General features: G+C 47.1%; 1 protein-coding gene across 1 annotated transcript in view; it reads left to right on the top strand.

The window, feature by feature from the left end:
* Positions 1 to 21,425, top strand: part of Csmd2 (CUB and Sushi multiple domains 2) — a 573,936-nt gene that overhangs the window by 109,318 nt on the left and 443,193 nt on the right. The window contains 1 exon segment of the mRNA XM_052718591.1: positions 13,341 to 13,453. Within this exon segment, the coding sequence (XP_052574551.1) occupies positions 13,341 to 13,453 (113 nt within the window).

Raw genomic sequence — 21,425 nt, 5'->3', positions numbered from 1 at the left:
GAGAGTGTGTGTGTGTGTGTGTGTGTGTGTGTGTGTGTGTGTGTGTGTGTGCGCGCGTGCGTGCGCGCACGCGCACGCACTTGAGCACATGTATGTACATGCATCAAGAGGTCAGAAGTAAACCTCAGGCATCTAAGTTGCTTTTTACCTGTTTTGTTTGTTTGTTTTGTTTGTTTGTTTTTTGAGACCTGGGCTTTCTAACCTACAACTTGTGGATTTGGCTAGGCTAACCCAGGCCAGTGTGCCCCCATCTGCACAGCCCTGGGACGATGAGCATGTGCCACCATGCTTGAATTTCTTCCTCTTTTTTTTAATGCGGGTTCTAGGGGATCCAGCTCAGGTCCTCATGCTTGCAAGGCGAGCACTTTCCTGACTGAGTGATCTCCCCAGGTTCCTGCCTTAGTTTATTAAAACCTCAGAAGCCCTTTGTTTCTGTTTGCTTCTGAAAAGTCCGGGGCCGGCAGCCCCAAGTCTCTGTTTAATTAGTGAACACCCTGACACTTGTGTCGGAGAGCAGCGCTGCTAGGTACCGGGTCCTCCCAGCCTTCCCACACTGAACAATATCCCACTGCTTTAATTGCCCCCTAAACCTGCAGCAACCCCAGCTTCCTCTCTACTCTCCAAGCACTTTCTTCGGACGCCTCTTTATGATATATTTTACAAAGTCTCTCTTTCCTAAGTATTTTGGGGAAGGCCATACCAAGACTGTCTGCATTGTCCTGGTGTCTCAGCCTACTCCATGGTGGAGATCCATCTCAGATATCAACCTCACTCCGTAGAGGTCAGAGGTCAACCTCGGCATCTTCCTTAGTTGTTCTCCACTTGTTTTTAAAGAAAGGGGCTCTCACTTTTTTTTAACCCCAAAAGTGGAGACTTGGCTAGCCGAATTGGTAAACCCCAGATCCTCCTGTCTCCGCCTCCAAGGATAAGTGTGTTTCTGGCAAGTCACTGAATTCCTCAGCCCACATCTAAGGTCCACTCCATCCTGGTGGCCATACCGCTAGGACAGACACTTGTGAGACTTTGTGGCTGTCCATAGAAATGCCACATAGTAGGTCCATCCATGCGTCCATGCATCCATGCATCCATGCATCCATGCGTCCATGCATCCATCCATCCATCTAAAAGCCTACCTACAGGTTAGCAGAATACTGATGGCATGTTCAATCTGCTCCAGAAGACCTGACCTGAATAAAACAGCCTCAGTAAGCATCTTCTGATGCCCGGGTTTAGTGCTTGGAAAAAAAAAATAAACAACGGGATTTGGGTCAGGAGAGGTCAGGTTATGATGTGATCATTAATCATACTTTTTGTTTTCTGATGTTTTGACATCTTGGGCGGGAGGGGCATGGCTTGCTGATGTGAGATAGAAAAACCAGAACCATGCTTTTTATCAAAGCAGCCATTCCACAACCAACTGCCTGATCTACTGCACTCTCAAGTGAAACCCCAGGGCTTGGATCCCACGGCTGGCATCATGCCTGTGGAGTGGGTCCTGACCCAGCAAGCTTCGGTCTCATCTTGTCTTTCACTGAAGCCACAATAAAGACCTTGGCCCCACCCTCCCTGAGCCCTCTGCTTTCCGTAGACTCCTGACTCCCCATGTGGCATGTACACCAGTGACGCTGTCCTCTTGGGAACTCTGACAAACTCTTCGTTTTGGATTTCTAAGACAGTTTCTCACTCTGCAGCTCAGGCTGGCCTTAACTCACTGTGTAGCACAGACTGCTCTGAGCTTGAAACAGTCCTCCTGCCCTAGCCTTCGAAGTGCCAGGATTATAGGCATGAGCCACTGTGTCTGACTCCAGACTCTGTTTTCAATGTCCCTTGATCTGTTAGGCCACACTGAACTGGGTAATGCTAAAAGCTCCATTTGAAAACATTGTGCGGGCAAACCTCCCCATCCCAATGGCTAAATTCACTGAAGCTCACTTCTTTCTAGTCCTGTGTGTTCTGAAAGGGCTTATTAGCTTTCTGTTTCATGGAATAATCCAGGGATCCTAGGTGACTAAGGTCCAGTATCATTGCAGCAAGGGACCAGAGGAGAATTTGGCAAAAAGAGCTCCCTCCAAGATGTAACAGGCGTCCCAGCTCCCTAAATTTCAACAGATAAAGCCCGGGTCACAGCCAGGCCAGACCTCAGCAAGGCTGAGAGGGCTTCACTCCCCTGAGCCTGGGAGGCAAGCATAGAAATTCAAAGATGCTTGGTGGAGAATTTCACAGACTTCTGCAGGGACCTATGCATGTAGAATAGACTAGTCTGAAAAGTCCAGATGCCTTGTCCAGAAGTGATGCTGAGACACTGTGATGAGATTTGAATGAAGAAGAAGAAGAAGAAGAGTTCGTTAGATGACAGCTGTGGGTTGAGGAGGGGAATGAGAGAATGTTCTAAAAAGAAGCAGCACACGCGAGTATCTTGAGGCTGGGGCATGGACACTGAAGGAATGGAAGTCAGTGGTATACAGGAATGGGGACTAGAGAGACACTGGGAAGAGCAAGCACACTGACATTATTTGGTTTGTGCATGCATGGTGGTAAGTGTGATCTTAGAGTCATTTTCACTGTTGTCTTCAAATTCTAAATAAAAAAATGTACCCCCTTATTACCAATACCAATACAGATCATTGCCCCTAACACTGGAAATGCCCCTGGCCAAAGAAGATGGGAGGGATCAGGGCCAGGAAGGGATTGGAGTAGAAAATACGGTATGGATGGGTCAGGCAGATGTGTGGCTTTCCTCGAGGATTCTGCTCTTGACTCTTAAGTACTGTAGAAAGCTGTGGGTGGGTTCTGAACTAAGAGTATTTGGAGGTCTGGAAATTACTAGTTTCTGGGGCTCTGGCTACTCTGGACAGGATTGCACAAACAGAGAGTGTTTGAGGGAGAGAGAGAGAGAGAGAGAGAGAGAGAGAGAGAGAGAGAGAGAGAGAGAGAGAGAGAAATGGAAGCAGAGGCTTTGCAAGTCTGGCCATGCTCATGTATAGAACACCTGGAACATTCTCGAGTGTCCAGGACTGATCCCAGCAGTGACTTGGTTAAGCTTTCCTGCCTGCATTTTACCACGTGCTGCTACTAACTGTGGCTGCTGCTGCTGAAGGACCCTCTCAGCCTTTTAGTATGGCCTTTAACTCTGGATAGAGGATTAGAGGGACCACAAGCTTGACCCCCTCTTTCCAACAGGCAACACGATGGCGTGCCTCTGGCCTCAGAGTCAGCAGCTGGTCCAGCGTTGACCTCAGAGGGGATGGGTGAGTAGAGGGAGAGGGAAAAGGATGCTTTATGTATCCAAATAGTGGAGCTTTAACTCTCCCCTGCTCCAGTGTTAGCGCCTTTGAGTGTTCCATGCTAGAATTATCTACCATCCCTGGGAAGCAGCAGAGCGCTGGTAAATGCCCGATTAGAGGAAATGCGTAGCAAGCCGCAGTTCCATATATTGCAAGTGATAAAACTGTAATTGTTTGTTGACAGTGTACATTAGCTATTCTCAGCTTGTGTCAGTAAAGTACCAAGGAGCCAGGGTCTAGGCATGTGCAGTGACAGGACAGAAGCACTCTGGAGCTAACTTGGGGACCAAGATTCACGGTTTCCACACAGTGGAGGAATGTCATTCCCAGAGACACCTGGTGCACAAGAAGAGCCCTGGCAATGGGGAAGTTCCCCCACGGTGGTGGTTGCCTTTCTCATTGTGGTAGCCAAACACCACAGCACAGCAGAAACTTGGAGAAGGAAGGATTCATTTTAACTCAGGGTTTTTAAAAGGGGCACAGTGCGTCATGTTGAGAAAGGTATGGCAGAGTCTTTGGCAGCAGGAGAGCATGGCTGAACTCCTCACACCTTGGTAGATTAGGAAGCAGGAAGCAAGACCGGAAGTGAGACTAGGTTGTAACCCCCGAGGCCTGGCTCCAGAAGCCTGTGGTTACCTGTGTCACACAGCTGGGCCCTGCATACCAGTTAGGGACTATCTTAAGGTTTCTATTGCTCTGAAGAGACACCATGACCATGGCAACTCTTACAAAGAAAAACATTTAATTGGGTAACTTACATTTCCAAACGGTCAGTCCATTATCATCATGGTGTGACATGGTGGTGTGCAGGTAGACATGGTGCTGGAGATGGATCTGTGATTCCTACATCTTGACTCACAGGCAACAGGAAGCAGACTGTCTCAGTGGGCATGGCTTGAGGATATATGAGATCTCAAAGCCCGCCTCCACAGTGACACACTTTCTCTAACAAGGCCACACCCATCCCAAGAAGGCCACACCCATCCCAAGAAGGCCACACCTCCTAATAGTGCCACACTCCCTTTGGGGGTCATTTTCTTTCAAACAGCTACATTGGGACCAGGTATTCAAATACATGTGCCCATGGAGGACATTTCATATTGATTCCTAACAACTGCGATACTGTGTGTCATTAAAAAATAATCTCACTGTTTGTCACTGAAGGACAAGGCTCTACTCAGGTTGAATCTGAGAAATGGACCTGGCAGCATCATTCAAGGGATCAGTGATAGCTGCTGTGAACTGGACTGATAGGAAGAAGAAACAAGGGCCCTAGGGGTGGAGCCAGGAGATCAGAGCCAGTTGGTGGCTGAGCCTCACTGGTGGTGAGGACTCAGCAGAAATCTGTCACTAGCAGATGCCACCATAGAGGGTGAGGCAGGGTTTCTGATACGTGGGAAAATCCACAAGAAACTAAAGTCCAAGTGAGTGGAGATCTGTGGCTTTGGCTGTGGTTCTGGGGCCAGTCCATTTCCGGTGAGAGCCCAGGTGGTGCTGTAAGGGAGCGGCATGGACCTGAAAAGTTCAAGGTCCAATCCAGAGAGACTAATTTTAGATCAGATCCAATGGAAGTCTCAATGACATAGAAATAAAACATGAGCCACATATGTAATTTTTAGCTTTTAATTTTGAAATAATTACTGGCCTGGTTAGTATTCACTGTTGATCTGACAGAATCTACAGTCTACTGGGAAATGAGCCTTTGTGTGTGCACCTGTGGGGATTATCTTGATTGGATAGATTGAAGTGGGAAGACATGTCCACTGTGGGCGGTACCATTCCATGGGCTGAGGTCCTGGACTGAATGAGAAGGAGAAAGTGGGCTGAGCATTCATCCATTGCTCTCTGCTTCCTGATTGTGGGTATGATGTCACAGCTGCTTCAAGCTCCTGCCGCCTGGACTCCCCTGCCACCATGGACTCTGCTTTTGAGCTGTGAGACAGAATAAATCCTTGCTGCCTTAAGTTGCTCTTGTCAAGGTGTTTTACCTGAGCAACAGAAAAAGACACTAGCACTGTGATGGTCTCTTAGGAAGTTGCAAAGATGGGACAGAGAGGCCCTGGTTTCTGTTCACTCAGACATGTCCATGACTTACATCTTACATGACTGGAGTAAAATGAAAGCCAGGAGGCTGACGTTCATGGAACAGGTGTGTACACTTCTGAGGCAGGCAGGTGTAAGGAAAGCTTAGGGACTCGGTACCCTGTTTGGCTTAATCTGCACACACACTCCTTTCCAAGCAATCTGATTACCAAACTGGGATGCCACCTGCCTTGAGCTGCACATACCTACTCACCACAGAAAGCAATCAGGTCACTCCATTATATAGCTCCTCATCAACCTCTAGTAACTGCCCCTTTGTGGCCAAGTATATCTGAAAACTAAGGGGAGTGGGCTGATCCAGTCTAGGCTGGTTTGGGATGCGTGCACGGTAAGGCAAACTGTGTCCTCTGAGTGGACTTTTAGGGATGATTCCCTGTTTGTCATCTTATAGCAAGCACACGATTAAACATAATGCACTATGGGAAATCCATACACAGTGAACAGTGGCTTATATCATCCAAGTCTGCCAATCCTACACCTCACTACCACGTGTAACTCACTCATAGCAACAAACTATCCTCCTAGACTCACAAGGAAAGTAACCAGGTCCTGTAATTCTCACTCAGCACCTGCTGCTCTCTTGCAGCACATCTGCCCTGTACCCCCACTACTCTGCACACCTGCCCTGTACTCCCACTTTGTTTCAGAATAAACCCCCTTCCTGCTTTGCTATTTGTTTTTACTTTGTCAGTTGTCTGAGCAAGATACCAAGAACCTAGAAAGACTGGTCCAGACAGAACCCACCATTAATGCTTCGGTGTCATTTTTATGGCAAAAGAGTCTAACCCTCACAAGCTACCAAGACGCAGCACTATTCCATTACACAAAAATTGCCCAGGGCCACCCTTTTCATGGTCACCCCACCCTCTTCCTCCCACCATCTCTAACCTGCTCATCTGTTTCTTCACTAATTCGGCCATTTCAAGATCGCCTCACCAAGCCCTCATTTCCATTGTACTCCTGTAATCCCAGCACTTGGGGGGTGGAGGCAGGAGGATCATGAGTTTAAGGTCAGACTTGGTACATGGAGAGTTTGAGACCAGCTTGGGTATGTGAGACCCAGATGCCATGAACTGGGAGGAAGTGGTAACCTGAGAGAATAGGACCTGGGGATCAGAGCCAGTTAGCGTTCCCCTCCCCTTCAGAATGAGAGCTGCACAAATGGAGTGTCACTCTTTGTGATCTCCTGAGGGTCACTGTCTTTTCCACTGAGCCCGAGGCAGTGGGGGTGTGCCCACTGTGCTCCAGGGCTCAGTTTTTTCTTTCCCTTCTGTTGCTGGGGAGCATTCCGTGGGGTGGGGAGCATTCCGTGGGTCGGCACCACAGGCTGTTTAACCAGGTCTCTATTACCGTAGGATGTTAAGGCTGTTTCCAGAATTGGCCTATTATGAACGAAACTCCTGTGGACAGCCACACACAGCTTTTTGTGTGGATATAAGTTCATGTCTCCAAGATAAATGTCCAAGGGTGCAGTTGCTGCGTTGTGTGATTAGTGCACGGGAGTATTTTCTTTTTAAGAAACCGCTAAACTCTTTCCAGAGTAACTATGTTTTCATATTCCCAGTATCGCATAAGCCATGATCTTATTTTAGCTGTATAAATACATAGACGCCCGTATCTCATTGGGTCTTTTTATTTTTATTTTAAGACTTTCATATGTGAGTATTTACAACATTTTTACCCATCCCTCTCTCTGTTCTAAGCCTTGACATGTCTCCCCTCTCCCTTTCAAATTCATGACCTCTTCTTTGATTATTATTGTTACGTGTGTGTGTGCATATATATATATATATATATATACATACATATATGCGCACACACATATGTACCTATGTATGTATACACACACACACAACCTATGTCTATTTAGTGTTGTTCATATATACGTGTGTTGCTGACCACTTTGGATTGGATAACCTACCAAGTGAATTCCTTGAGCAAACCGATCTCCCTCTCTTAGCAGCTGTTGATTGCCCCCTACCCCCCACCTCCCCCCACCCCTGTTCTTCCTCTCAGAGTGAGGCCTTGTAAATTTCTCTCTTCCACGTTGGCACGTCAGCTGACATTGTCATTATGCAGGTCTTTTTTAGGCAGTCATATGGCTGGGATTTCATGGGTGCAGCCTCCCTGTCCTGTGTAGAAGACAGACACTGTTCACAGCAGGTCTTACTGCCCACTCTTTGGAGAGTCGCCCTGAGCTGCAGGTGTGGGCACTGTGTGGTTCGAGGTGTCCATTGGGGTCGGGCGTCTGGCAGTCATTTCTTCTTTGCATTTTGACCAGTTGCAGATCTCTGTAACCGTCATTGTCTGCTGCAGTGAGAAGTTTCTGTGGTGAGGTGTGAGAGCTGCACTTACCTGTGGGTATAAGAAAACCATTTAAAACACACTAAGGAGTTATGTTGGTTTAGGAAAACAGCATAGTAGGTTCCCTCTCACTGAGTCTTAATTTTGCATTTCCATAAATTGCTAAAATAGTCATCATCATTCCATACTTATTTGCCATCTATGTATCCTTTTTGGTAAATGAGTCTTCCTTTATTTTGCATATTGTCTGATTGGGCTGCTCTATCCTTACCTTGTTTTTAATCTTAGGGAAAAGCATTCAGTCTTTCACCATGAAACGACATTAACTGGGCATGTTGCAAATGGTTTTTATAAAGTTGAAAAAAGTTTCTCTCTACTTGTGCACACACATATTTGTACATATATGTCATACAAACATAGGTCATAAATATAGATGTTGAATTTTTATCAAATGCTGTTTCTGCGTCAGCTGATATAGCCAAATGCATTTTTTTCTTTCAGCCTGTCAGTACGGTAGTGCCGATGACTTGTTCTCAAATACTGAAATGGCCCCCACCTTCTTCAAGTAACCCCTGTGCTCAGGGTGTCTGATCACTCTTACAGGCTGTGGACTTGCCTTTGCTCATGGTTTGCTCAGGACTCAGGGGCTGATGTGCATTTGGGATGCTGTTGGTCTTTGGTTTTTGCTTTTTGTACTGTCTTTGGTGGCAGGGTAATATTGGCCTCATCAGAGGAGGTTGGAAGGGGTTTTCCCCTTTACATTGTCTGGAAGAGATTATTCCTACTAGAATTAGGGTTATTTTAATAAGTCTTGAAACAGTAGAATTCTATAGTGCATCTATCTAGTCCCGGATACTCCTCTTTAGAGAGTTTCCTTTAAAATAAAAGATTTATTTTATTATTTTTATTTATTTATTTATGTGTGTCTGTGTCTGTCTGTCTGTCTGTGTGAGTCTGTGCCATGTGTCTGAGGGAGCTCATAGAGATCAGAAGAGGGCGTTGCCTCACTTGGAGCTGAAATTACAGGCAATTGTGAGCCTCCTGAAGTGGGTGCTAGGAACCAGACCCTGGTCTTCTGGAAGTGCCGTACACTTTTTTCAGCACTGAGACATCTCTCCAGCCCTCCCCCTTTTAGTGAGCTCTAAGGTTACCGGTTCAATTTGCATAATCATTGTAAGGTTAATCGAATTGGCAAAGGTATGGAGATGTGTGCTTTTGAGGTAACTGATCATTTTCATTTAATTTGTCAAGAGTTCGTCCTCTGCAGTCATGGCTTTTATTTTAATAACTGCAAAACTGGGTTTCCTTAACCCTTGCCAGTTCTGGATATTTGCCAATGTCATAAATGAAGATTGAATTTCTAGATTTGGCTTTCATAGTTTTTTTTTTGCTTTTTAAAATTGTGTGTGTGTGTGTGTGTGTGTGTGTGTGTGTGTGTGTATGTGTGTGTGCATGTGTGCATGTGTGTGCATGCATATTTGAGGGTACAGTTCTACACGTATGTGTGAACACGTGCATCTGGAGATTGAGAGAGTCTTGGATGTCATTCCTCAGGTGCCATCCACTACTCATTCATTCATTTCTTATGGCCCTGTGAGGTGTATGTGCCTGTGTGTTGGATGCATGTGTGTGCACATGTGGACGTGCATGTTCATGTGCATGCACGTGGAGGCCAGAGGTTGTTATCAGGTGTCTTTCTCTGTCACTTGTCATCATACCTTTTTAAATTTTTAAAACTCTTATTATTATATTTCATGTGTGTGGGTGTTTTGCCTGCATCTGTACAGTGTCATCTGACACTGGGCATGGAAGAGAGTGTCACATCCCCTGGAACTGGAGTTACAGACAGTTGTGAGCCGCCATGTGGGTGCTGGGAATTGAACCTGAGTCCTCTTAACTGCCAGTGCTCTTAACTGCTGAGCTACCTCTCCAGCTCTACTTTATTGTTTAGATAGTGTCTCACTGAACTGGGGCTCGCTGATTGGCTAGACTGGGTGGCCAGCAAAGCCTCTAGATCTTCTTGCCTCGGCCTCTCAGCACTGGAATCATAGATGCAGTCAGCTGTGCCCAGCTTTTACAGGGGTGCCAGGGGTCTGCACTCAGGTCCTCAAACTTGTGCAGCGAGCACTTACCCACTGAGCCATCTCCCCAGCCCCTCTACCCCCTTCATCGTTTTTTGAAACAAGGTCTCTCACTGGCCCACAGTTCACCAAGTAGACTAGGCTGGCTGTCCAATGAGATCCAAGGATTCACCTATCTCTGCCTCCCCATGGATGGGATCACAAGCACATGCGAGCCTTGCCCAGCCCTTTCCCTTTTGCAACATGGGATCTGGAGCTAGAACTCAGGATGTGTGTGTGCTGTACCTCTCCGCTGTCCCCCCAGCCCCGCTTTTTACATTTTGATCATCCTGCAGGGTTTGTGTGTCCGTGCCCATTGTCTTCTCCTCCTCACTTACTGACACGTAAGTGCTTCTTCTGATCACGCATGGCTTGTGTAATCTCCCAGTTTATGTGCTCTCTGCTTCCTTTTACCTTGGCTCTTGTCGCACATACACACTTTTAATTTTCATGTAGTCCAGCCTCTGGGGTACCATGATGTATCTGTGCTTAACCCTTTTTAAGAGGTAGAAGTCCAAGTCAAGCCGGCTTGAGACAAAACAAAAGGAAAGAAAGAAAAGAGCAGATGAGATCCTGACTTATGTAAGTGGGCACAAGGAGTGAGGTCTCGCTGCATGGCTGGAGCACAGGTCTTGCAGCTCTGTGGTCAGGCCTGTCTCCCATGCTGCTGCTCAGCTTTGTTTACATCTGTGTGGCACTGTCCTTTGCTCTGCTAGTGGTCCGAAGCTTTCATTTCTTCGATTTAAGGTCCAAATGGGAAAGGCGTTCGGAGTCTGTGGCTCATACCACATGGAAGGACTCGGGGTGGCCCTGCCAGGGTGATGTCAGCTCTACCCTCCTCTCTACACCTTCAACAGTCCCCAAAAAGGGTTGGTGGGAAGGTGGTGGGCACAAATCTGAACTTCATGCTGTGGATGGCTCCCGGAAGAATGATGGACAGGAAGACACAAAGGAAGTTCTCTAAGTCAGTCCCCTGAGAAGAGCCTTCCTCCTCATAGTGGGCTTCTAAAACCACTGCCTTGTAATATAGGTGATAAAAAAAGACTCTGAGTGTGCATGCACATGTATGTATGTGTGTATACATGCATGCATACATAGCTGTGTGTGCATGTGATGTGTGCATGTGTGTGCATGCACATGTATACATGTGTGTATGTATATATGTGTGTATGTGTATTGGGAATGTGGATATGGAGTGAGGTAGGGAGGCTTTGTTAGACGTCTTTATGCTTGGAGATATACATGGAAACATGTTTTCTCACCCCCAATCACCCTTTCTTCCCATTCTATTGAGTTTCTTTTGAGTTAACATCAGTATTACAAGATTAGGATGGTGGCAGGGTTAAGGGTTTGATCCAGGGCGGGACCTTTCACAGTTGGCGTTTACAGATATATGCTTCAACTTGTTGGAGCCCAAAGCCCTTCATGGACACCTTGGGTGTCAAGATGATATGTAGCAATGGTGGGCACTGAGTATTGCTGAGTATCTACAGATATCCAGGCTACCTAAAAGTGAGGGTAAAGGTGAACATTGAATTCTCTTCAGTGCCTTCATGGGGATGGGAGGAGGCAGGTGAGTCTTAGCAAAAGGCTGAAGGACAAAGATGAACGACACCAGCCTGTGCACAGTCAGGTCTCTGGTGGGAGCTGTCATGCACGGATGCCCAGTGATGAGAAAACGTGTCCTAAATGTGTCCCTGGCATCCAGTACTCATAAATAATGCATATGTACACATAAATATTTTCTCTCTTTTTGAGATAGTCGCACTATGTAGCCCAGGCTGGCTCTGAATGTATGATCCTCCTATCTCAGCTCCTGAATGCTAAGAATTATACAACAAGCCTCACTATGTGTGTCCAATGTCATATTTTAAGCATTAGAAGACTTTTAAAAGGACTCAACGCTAAGGACATCATCTAAGGTTCAACAATACCTCTGTTTTTACCTGAGGTTTTTTTTTTATGTAAATTCTAGAAAGAAAACATAAACTTTTTTTTTCCATTAAAAGCATGCTCAGCATGATCTGGTTCATGTGAAGTCATTTCATGGAATTATGGTCTCATCTGGTGATCCTCAAATCTCTTTGTATGTCAGCTGTCAAGAATGATGATTGCTAGATTGTGTTGGGCCCTTTATCTTTTCTGCTTTTTTTTCTTTTAATATTAATAAGCACTTATTTCTATAAAATGGTGGATGTTCCTTTTGAGAATAAACAGTCATAAGCAACACCCACACCCTGCTCCTAAGAGTCAGATGCAGTTTTCTCAGTATGTGAACAAATCTCGTGTGAGGGCGGCTGTCAGTTGTAAATCCATCATGGATTCCACTCAGGCCTTCAAAGGACCTCAGCCAGAAAGGGAGAAACTAGGAGATGAAACTAGAAAAGAAAAAAACCACATACACCAGCACAGGAGGCAGGCCTCCCACTCAGTAACCAGGCCATGGCTTTGAGGAATTGCCCCTTCATTTCCCTGTGTCAGAAAACACTGTCTCCAGCCTTCTGCTGGGGATCACTTTGCCCTTGAACTTTCTCCCCAGGCCTGCAGTTTGGGCTTCTTTCCCATTTCTCTCATTGTCAGTCAGCTTCTCATTAATGTGAGAACATGTCTAAAACCATCAACTTCAAAGGGGAAAAGGTTTACTTCGGTTCATAGGTGCAGACATTGCAGTCCACGACCGGTTGTGTTCCTGTTGATATGGGGCTGGCAGTGAGGCTGCATATGGTGGCCGGGAGCAAGCTGTTCATCTTATGACAGGCAGGAAACACACACCCACACCCACACCGAGCCAGAGTTATGGATCAATGGTAGAGGGTTGACCTAATATGTGTGAGGCCATGGGGTTGATGGGGGCAGGGACAGAGTCCTAACATTCCCCTTCCAAAGCACAGCCAGTGACCTAATTTCCTCCCACCAGGCTCCACCTCTGTCTTAGCTAGGGTTTCTAATGCTGCTGTGAAACACCATGACCAGAAAACAAGTTGTGGAGGAAAGGGTTTATTTGGCTTGCACTTCCACATTGCTGTTCATCATCAAAGGAAGTCAGGACAGGAACTCAAGCAGGGCAGGATCCTGGAGGCAGGAGCTGATGCAGAGGCTGTGGAGGGGTGGTGCTTACTGGCTTGCTCCCTATGGCTTGCTCAGCCCGCTTTCTTACAGTACCCAGGACCTCCAGCCAAGGGATGGAACCACCTACCATGGGCTGAGCCCTGGCCCACCAATCACTAATTAAGAAAATGTTTTACAGCCGGATCTTATGGAGGTATTAATCAATTGAGGTGCCCTCCTTTCAGATAACCCCAGTTATTGTGTCCAGCTGACGTAAGACTGGCCAGCACACCATCCTAAAGGTTCTTCCACCTCCCAGTAGCTCCACCCTGAGGACCAAGCCTTCAACACACTGGCCATATTCAAACTCTGATACTGCCTGTATTTCGATCTCTCCTGGGCATCGAGCAGGTACTCAGTGAAGAGATGTGCAGTTTCCTGATGAGGTCATTCTTCTTATACAAACCTCTTTGTGTTTCAGGCTCACCGGCTTTCAACTACCAGCCACCATAGTCAGCGCGGCCAGCACCTTGTCCCTGAGTCTCATCAGTGACTATGCAGTCAGCGCCCAGGGCTTTCGTGCCAGCTATGAAGGTAGGTGCCTCCCACTGCGACCCTGCGACCGCGGGAGCCTGACGTGCTGTCGTAGCCACAGGCGGGTCTGGGCCCTGTCCACTTAAGACACTAAATCTGCAGATCTGAGCCTGGGCCTGCCTAATGACACTAGTTAATAACCAGTAACTCAGTTACTAGAGCAGCCTTCCTGGGGCTTGTGGAATGCAGAGCCGGATGCTCTAGTTTATGAAGAGGGCTGGGGATGTCTGCTTCTCTGCCCGGTTTAACTGGTTTTGGTGTGTTTTTAGTTTCTGAACTCTGTTCTGTAATGGAATTAGTTCCAGGAGGTAGCTCAGCCTGCTTTGGAAAATAAGAGAGGCATACATTGTAAGTAAGAGTAAACGAGCAGCGGAGAACGCTCAACAGAGCGACGACAAAGGGGACGTTCATGTTATTGGGGGAAGAGTAGTCCAAGTTCTGTTAATAGTGTGGATTAGGGCTTCTTGGAGTGAGCTGTACAAACGATTTCTGCTTCTCGTGGTCTGTTTAAAGACAGTGTTGGAATTCAAATTAACACTAATATCTTCAGATTATACACTATTATTATTATTAGCTTTATTATGTTAGTTTAGAAGGTGGTTCCTGTACATCTCTGTCATTTCCTTGGGAAATTTACATCTCATTAATAGGTAATTATGCTGCTCCTGGCTAAGACCTGCACCGCTCTTTTGTGTTGAGATCATTAATAGGCATATTTTAAGACTGTTAATGATAATTAATAACAGTGATGACATAACACCCCCAATAAAGCATGCCAGTATCTCCAGAGCCTCCTTTCCTCACTGTATGAACTTAGAGTAAAGTGATGCATTCCTGAATGAGCCTGTGATAACATGGAAATCGATCCCACTGATGTTTAAGAGGCCAGGAGTACCCCAGCAGGGGGGCTGAGGTCTTACTCCCTTGGCAGGATTAATCCAGCTGGGGGAGGTATGGGGATATAGCTGATGCAGTACCTGGATCCATGAAGGACTTCTGAAATGATCTTTGGACTAAATACTCCTACAAAGGCTCCAAACTATATCACACATGGTTTAACTAAGGGCTCCTGCCCTGACTCCATCCACCTTAACTAAGGGCTCCTGCCCTGACTCCATCCACCTTAACTAAGGGCTCCTGCCCTGACTCTATCCACCTTAACTGAGGGCTCCTGCCCTGACTCTATCCACCTTAACTGAGGGCTCCTGCCCTGACTCCATCCACCTTAACTAAGGGCTCCTGCCCTGACTCCATCCACCTTAACTAAGGATTCCTGCCCTGACTCCATCCACCTTAACTGAAGGCTCCTGCCCTGACTCCATCCACCTTAACTAAGCCCCTCCCTCAACATTACCCAAGTGCTCTGGACTAAGATGTAGCTAGAGTTTTCCTGCCTGGCCCACGGTCAGGGCAAATCTCTCTCACCTGCCAGTCCCACAGCCACTCAGACCCGACCAAGTAAACACAGAGACTTATATTGGTTACAAATTGTTTGGCCGTGGCAGGCTTCTAGCTAACTGTTCTTACAGCTTAAATTAATCCATTTCTATAAATCTATACCTTGCCACGTGGCTCGTGGCTTACCGGCATCTCCACATGCTGTTTCTCATCGTGGCGGCTGGCAGTGTCTCTGACTCAGCTTTCCACTTCCCAGCTTTAGTCTCCTCCTTGTCCCGCCTACACTTCCTGCCTAGCCAATGGCCAATCAGTGATTTATTTATTGACCAATCAGCAACACACTTGACATACAGACCATCCCACAGCACTAAGACACACTTGTCTTTCAACTGAGGGCTCCTGAGATGCATGTTTAAAAACATGACCAGCGGGGCGGTGGTGGCTCACACCTTTAATCCCAGCACTCAGGAGGCAGAGCCAGGTGGATCTCTGTGAGTTCGAGGCCAGCCTGGGCTGCAGAGTGAGTTCCAGGAAAGGTGCAAAGCTACACAGAGAAACCCTGTCTCGGAAAAAAAAAAAAAGAACAAACAACAACAACAACAAAAAACCCATGACCAGTGGCTCCCAGTACCAAGTCTGTGGTCTTGGCCGTCTTGGCCATGCTTTTAACTGGCTCTGCACACAAAGAAGTTTGTGCTTCAGGCTCCTTCCTGGGAGAAAGTCTCTTTCAAAGTTTCTCTTTATTTTCTTCATTAATGTATATTCATGTACAAGGGGATGGATCTCATAATGACAGTTTCACACCAGGTATTATGTACTTGACCATATTCATCCCCCAGTATCTGTTACTGTTATTCTCTCTTCCCAGAGAACCTACCTTGTACTTCTGTTTTCAGTGTGTGTGTGTGTGTGTGTGTGTGTGTGTGTGTGTGTGTGTAAAATCTAAGTTCTACATATGAGAGAAAATGGAATATTTCTCTTCTGAGTCTGGGGTACTTTATTTAATACTCTAATCTCCAGTTCCACCCATTTATGTGTGTATAGGTGCATGTGTGTATTTGGTGCACATGCATGTGTGTGCATGCACATGGAGGCCAAAGGTCGACCTGGGATGTTCTTCCTCAGGAGATGTGTACCCTGCTTTCTGAGTGCACTGGCACATGGGACTTGCAAAATAGAATATAGGCTGGCCAGCCAGAAAGCCCCAAAGAGCCGCCTGTCTCAGCCTTCCCATCTCTGGGTTTGTACATGAACCCCATGCCTGGCTGTCTATGTGGGTGCTGATGTGGGTGCTGGGGCTCAAACTCAGGTCCTCATGCTTGCATGGCATACACTTTATTGACTAAGCCATCTTCCCAGGCAAACTATTCAATCCCATCAATTTCATTAGTCTTTGTGGCCCAATAAGTCCTATTATGGATGGATGCCACATTTTCTTTATCCATACATGTGTCCATGGGTATCTAGTCTGGCCCCATAGCTCAGCTGTTGTAAATGGTGCTGTATTAGACACAGATGTGCAAGGGGCACTGCAGTAGGCTGACTTGGCATCCTTTGGGGCAAAGTCCCATCACAGACGCCACAGCTGGATCATATGGTAGCTGTACTTTGAGCTTTTTCAAGGAACTTCTGTACTGATTTCCAGTATTTCCCCAAGTTACTGCATCCCCACCATCAACGTGTAAGGGCTTCTCTTTCCCCACATTCCCATCAACACTTGCATGCTAAGTTCATGGTTATAGCTCCCTCCATAGTGTGTTACTCTGGAGATACTGTGCTTGGGTCCTTGAGTTGGTGATACTAGAGTGGTACTGGCATAGACCCTGGGAGTAACGGACACAGGGGTCTCAGCTTAGCCCTATTTCCTTATGGTGTCTCCATTCATCACCCCTTCTGAATGATCTGAGACCAGACCTGCATAAGACTTCAGGAAAACACCCACGTCATTGACCCTTGCCACACTACCCTGTCTAGGGAGCATTCCACACACTTCCAGCTGGCAGGTCCCAGATCCCTTCATGATGCCATGACTCCAGCCTGGGAGGCCCCCCACCATCAGGAGTCCCTCATGCTCTCCATCCCTGTGTCACCTGCTCCATTTCCAAATGACACCAGGGTGCTGCTCTCCGTGGCTCCTCTTGGCTGGCATCCTGCCTGTCTGCTATCAAAGCAAGGCTGATCCTCCTGTGTCTACCCCCGCTCGGGGTGTGGAAAGTGAAGATAAGGAACTGAACTGCTGCCGGGGATTTGGGAGGAAGGTGAAGGCAGGTGAAGTGTCAGCCGCCACTTCAAGGCAGAGATCAAGCATGCCGCTCCTGAAGCTCTTAGAGGAGAGGGGTGCTCGGTATGTAATCCTCAGGGACAGGAGCGTGGGCTGAGCGTGGACCAGAGGGAAGGGATCAGTGTGTATTAAGCACTGACTGTATGCCAGGCACTTTACATACATTTTTCGACTCTAATCTCCCACGACAACTCTGCAGCCAGGCCTTGCTATCTCCATCTTACAGATGTAACCAGCTAAGCCAAATCGGGGTGGGGATGGGCATGGGTGCAGCTTAAGGGGACTTGATGGCCAGAGGTTTTAATGACCCTCTTCTCTCACAAAAGACTCGTGTCTTGTACTCTGAGCCCTGCAAACCTCTGTGAGTAAAGGAGAAGCTAAACTCTGTTTCTCAGGTAAGAGGATTGGAGCTCAGACAGCGGCAGGAGGACACAGAAAGACTGACGTAGTTCCAGTGCCCCTCTTGGGACACCCCCGTGGGGTCAGGCTCCAGGGTCTGGCGAGAGTCACCAGAAAAAAAATAAAGTTGATATTAAACATTGACCTATTTTTCAATGCTGGCATATCTCAGGGTCTTTGTGGGATAGACTTGAACTAAAAACTCGTGTGTGTTCATATGTGTGCAGGTGTACCTTGGGTGTGGTTCATGAGGAGCCATCCATCTGGTTTTGTAGATGGTGTCTCTCACTGTCCTGGAGATCACCAAGCAGACTGAACTGGCTGGCCTGAGAGCTCCGCGGAACCACAGTCTCGGCTTCCACAGCACTGGAATTATAAGCAGGTGCTACCACACCCAGCTGTTTAGCCAGGATTCTAGGGATTAAACTCAGGTCTTTGTGTGTGCAAAGCGAGTACTCTGCAACTGAGCCAGACTCCCCACCCCTAGACTAAATTTTTTTTTAATCCGTCCATCTAAAATTCAAATTTTATTTAGCAGTCTGCATTTTAATTTGTTTCATCTAGACCCTTCATTTGCAGCCCCAAATCTGAAAGTGATTCCCCAAGAGTCCTCTTCCTGTTTTCCCTGCTCCTCCTTCCCCTGCCCTGTTCTGCCAGTGTCCAGGTCCAGCCTCCCCTGTGGCATTCCAGAGTGGGCACCGCATACCCACGCACATGCACACATGGGATTATCTATAGATGTGATTCTGTAATCGGGCTAATGAGGTTAGCCTATTAATAAACGGATCCCCCCCCCCCCCGCCCTGCGCGCGCCATTCTTCCTGATGTCCATTACAGAGGGAGCCATGGGGGTTTGCACACACCATAACTTGTTTAACCAGTCATCTTCTGCTCACATTCAGATGAAGAACATCCGTGTTTACACAACTTAAGGCCTCATCTAATTATCTCCTTAAGATAAATTCTTGGAAGGCCAATTGCTGAGCCAAAAAGCCTGCAGACTTCACACATTGATGTACAATTCCAGAGTGTCCTCAGAAAGGCTAGACTTATGCCCGTTTGCAGTCACAGGCAGGCGGGCTCAGGCCCGCTTCCCCATCACCTTGCCTACCCTGAGTGCTACCGAGGTTTAAATCAGTTTCATTGATTCAAATAGGTGGAAAATGAAATCTCATTTGCAGTGACAATTTGCATCTCTTTGATGACAGAGAAGGTGGAACACCTGTCACCACTTACTGGCCATTTGTGGATCATTTTCTAAATTGCCTGTCCCAGTTTTTGCTTACTTCTCCATTGGGGCTGTTAGTATGTTTCTTATCTCCTCTGCATATTAAGGATATTAATGTGGTGGCTTCCCTTTTGATGTGTAGCAGTTTTAATTTATATGTCACTAATTTAAAATTTTAATTAAAAAAAGACTTTTTTTTTTGGTGACATCTATTTTGGGTGCTGTGCTCAGAAAGGCCTTTTTTTCCCATGCTAAGATGGGATAAATATTCATTTAAAAGTTTATCGTATTTTTGTATGTGTATGTGTATCCATACATGCGTGTATAGGTATTCACTCAAAGATTAACCCTGAGAATTGTCCCTCAGTTTCTACTCCTCCTGGGTTTTTGAGACAGAGTCTCTCACTAGCGTGGGCTCATCAGTTGAAATAGTTTGGTTGGCCAGTGAATCCCAGGGGTCCTTCTGTCCCTGCATCCCCAGTGCTGGGATTCCAAGCACACACTACAACGTTTAGCTTTTCACATGGTTCTGGGGATCGAACTCTGGTCTTTGTACTTGACCAACTGGGGCCACTCCCCGAACCTTCATCTGATCCTTTGTATTATTTTTGGTTTTTACTCTAAATCCCCCTGGAGGTGAGTGACTCCTCCCTGCATGAGAGTGACGTTCAGTGTGTCAGTCCCTGAAGGTACAAAGCCTGCACCTTTCCAGTGAGACTCAGCATCCCCCAGATGCCTCCGGCCTTCCTGCCCTGTAAGGCTTCACCCTCTTACCTCAGGCCTCATACTTCCCAGCATTCCCCACAAGGAACCCAAGGACAGTGTGAGGTTGTTTTTGTCCATCCCAAGCTGAGCACTGTGTATGTGAACGCATCAGACATGTCAGTGAAGAATCAGGCTGGTGCAGGTCTTTGGTCCAGGTACTCTGGGAGCTGAGGCAGGAGGATCCCCAAGTTTAAGGCTTGCCTGGGCTACAGTGTGAATTCCAGGTCAGCCTGGAAAAAGATAGAGGACTGGGCATGTAGCTCAGTGCTGCAGCAAATGCCGAGGCTGTTGAAAAGGCCCTGGAGTTCAACCCCTAGTATTACAGGAAAGGAGGGAGGAAAGGAAAGAAGAAAGTCAATTGGATCCAAGTCCTGGCTGGCTTGTCATGGCTACCTTTGCATAAATATTGATACTTGGAGAAGACAAGTCCCTCTGAGAGCTGGGGCTGGGTCAGTTTAGATCTGTTCAACACAGGAGATCCCTAAAGAGGCATTTCTTTGTTTGCTCAGTGTAACTGGTCGTGGCTGCTCCCCATCCAAGTGCAGGAGGCATCCCAAAATTCCCGGCCTGCCCTACCCCATCCACTCCTCCATCTGGAAGCTGGAAGGATGGAGAACACTTGGTTTTGTAAACTCTCTGGTGTCCACACGGGTGAGGAGGCACAGACCAAGGTTGAAGAGTCTGGGTTTATGTTTTTGGATCCCTGGAATCCTATGCCTCCTTCCAGTTGCCCTTCACTGGGCAGCTTATTCATTTCTCTGTGCTGTAGTCATGTATGACTTACAAGATGAATGTTTATTTAAAAGTGTCTTTGTACATATATATGATGTGAATATGTGTGTGGGTTCACATGTGTGAGTGCAGGTGGACACGTCCAGATCAGAGGCCAACCTCAGGTGTCAACCTCACCTTCCACCTTGTTTGAGACAGTCTCTGTTTGGCCACTGCATGCACCGGACTGGGCAGCCTCCAGTGCCCACTTCTTTTCTTTTCTTTGGTCTTCGCCTCCCATCTCTTGTTGGAGACTGGAATTACAGACAGATGCTGCAGCACCCATCCGTTACGTGAGTTCTGGGGATCTGAACTCAGGTCTACGCTGGAGTGACGAGCACTTCACCTGCCATCCCCCTGGCTTCAGATGGAGTCTGTCTGAGCTGAGGGTCTGGACGGCTCCAAAGTGCAAAGCCTCTTAAGTACCATGCTGAAGTTTCACACCTGACACCATAGGACAGGTCATTGTCAAAGCTCGGACACTCACTCCAAAAAATACTGCATGCAACTACCTTCCGACTCTGTGTATCAAGTATGCACAAAACAAGTGAAATTCTGTGTACATGGGGGTTGTGTCCCCATAGTATCTCATAGGCATATAGAAATTTTCCCAAACCTAAAAAACAGACACAATTTGAAAGCGTTTCTCATCCCGGACATTTTAGTTAAAGAACACTTGGCGTTGTAGAGCTACTGTGAAGCTTAAGGGGACGCAAAGGTCCCAGGAGACACTTGGCCCAGGACCTGGCACACTGTCGGTGCTTGTTACTGTCATCTCACTGACTAAGGCACTCTCATCTTGACCTAACGTGACTGAAATTTCTTCAGGAGACAGAAGAAATATGCCAGTCCCACAGAACCCCGGGGTCCCAGCCTCACCCTGTTCCCCAACTCCTGAATTCACATAAAATCCTTCATCCAGCTGTTTACATAAAGAAATCCTCTATCCAGCTGTTCTACTCTGAGAGCCTGACTGTGGCTTCTCATGAGAAAAAGCAGAGTGATGTTTATATCCAGGACTCCTAGCCCCACCTGGAAGCTTGCCCACCGGCCAGGGATGAAGTCCGGTCCCTATCACGTGGCACCCCTGGAGCCAATGAGGCCAAGGCCAGGACATCAGTGTCACTGGG

This window comes from Peromyscus californicus, unplaced genomic scaffold (assembly GCF_007827085.1).
Source record: "Peromyscus californicus insignis strain IS unplaced genomic scaffold, ASM782708v3 Scaffold_5__1_contigs__length_169319896, whole genome shotgun sequence".
Lineage (NCBI taxonomy): Eukaryota > Metazoa > Chordata > Mammalia > Rodentia > Cricetidae > Peromyscus > Peromyscus californicus.
This window is presented reverse-complemented; position numbering and strand designations above follow the sequence as displayed.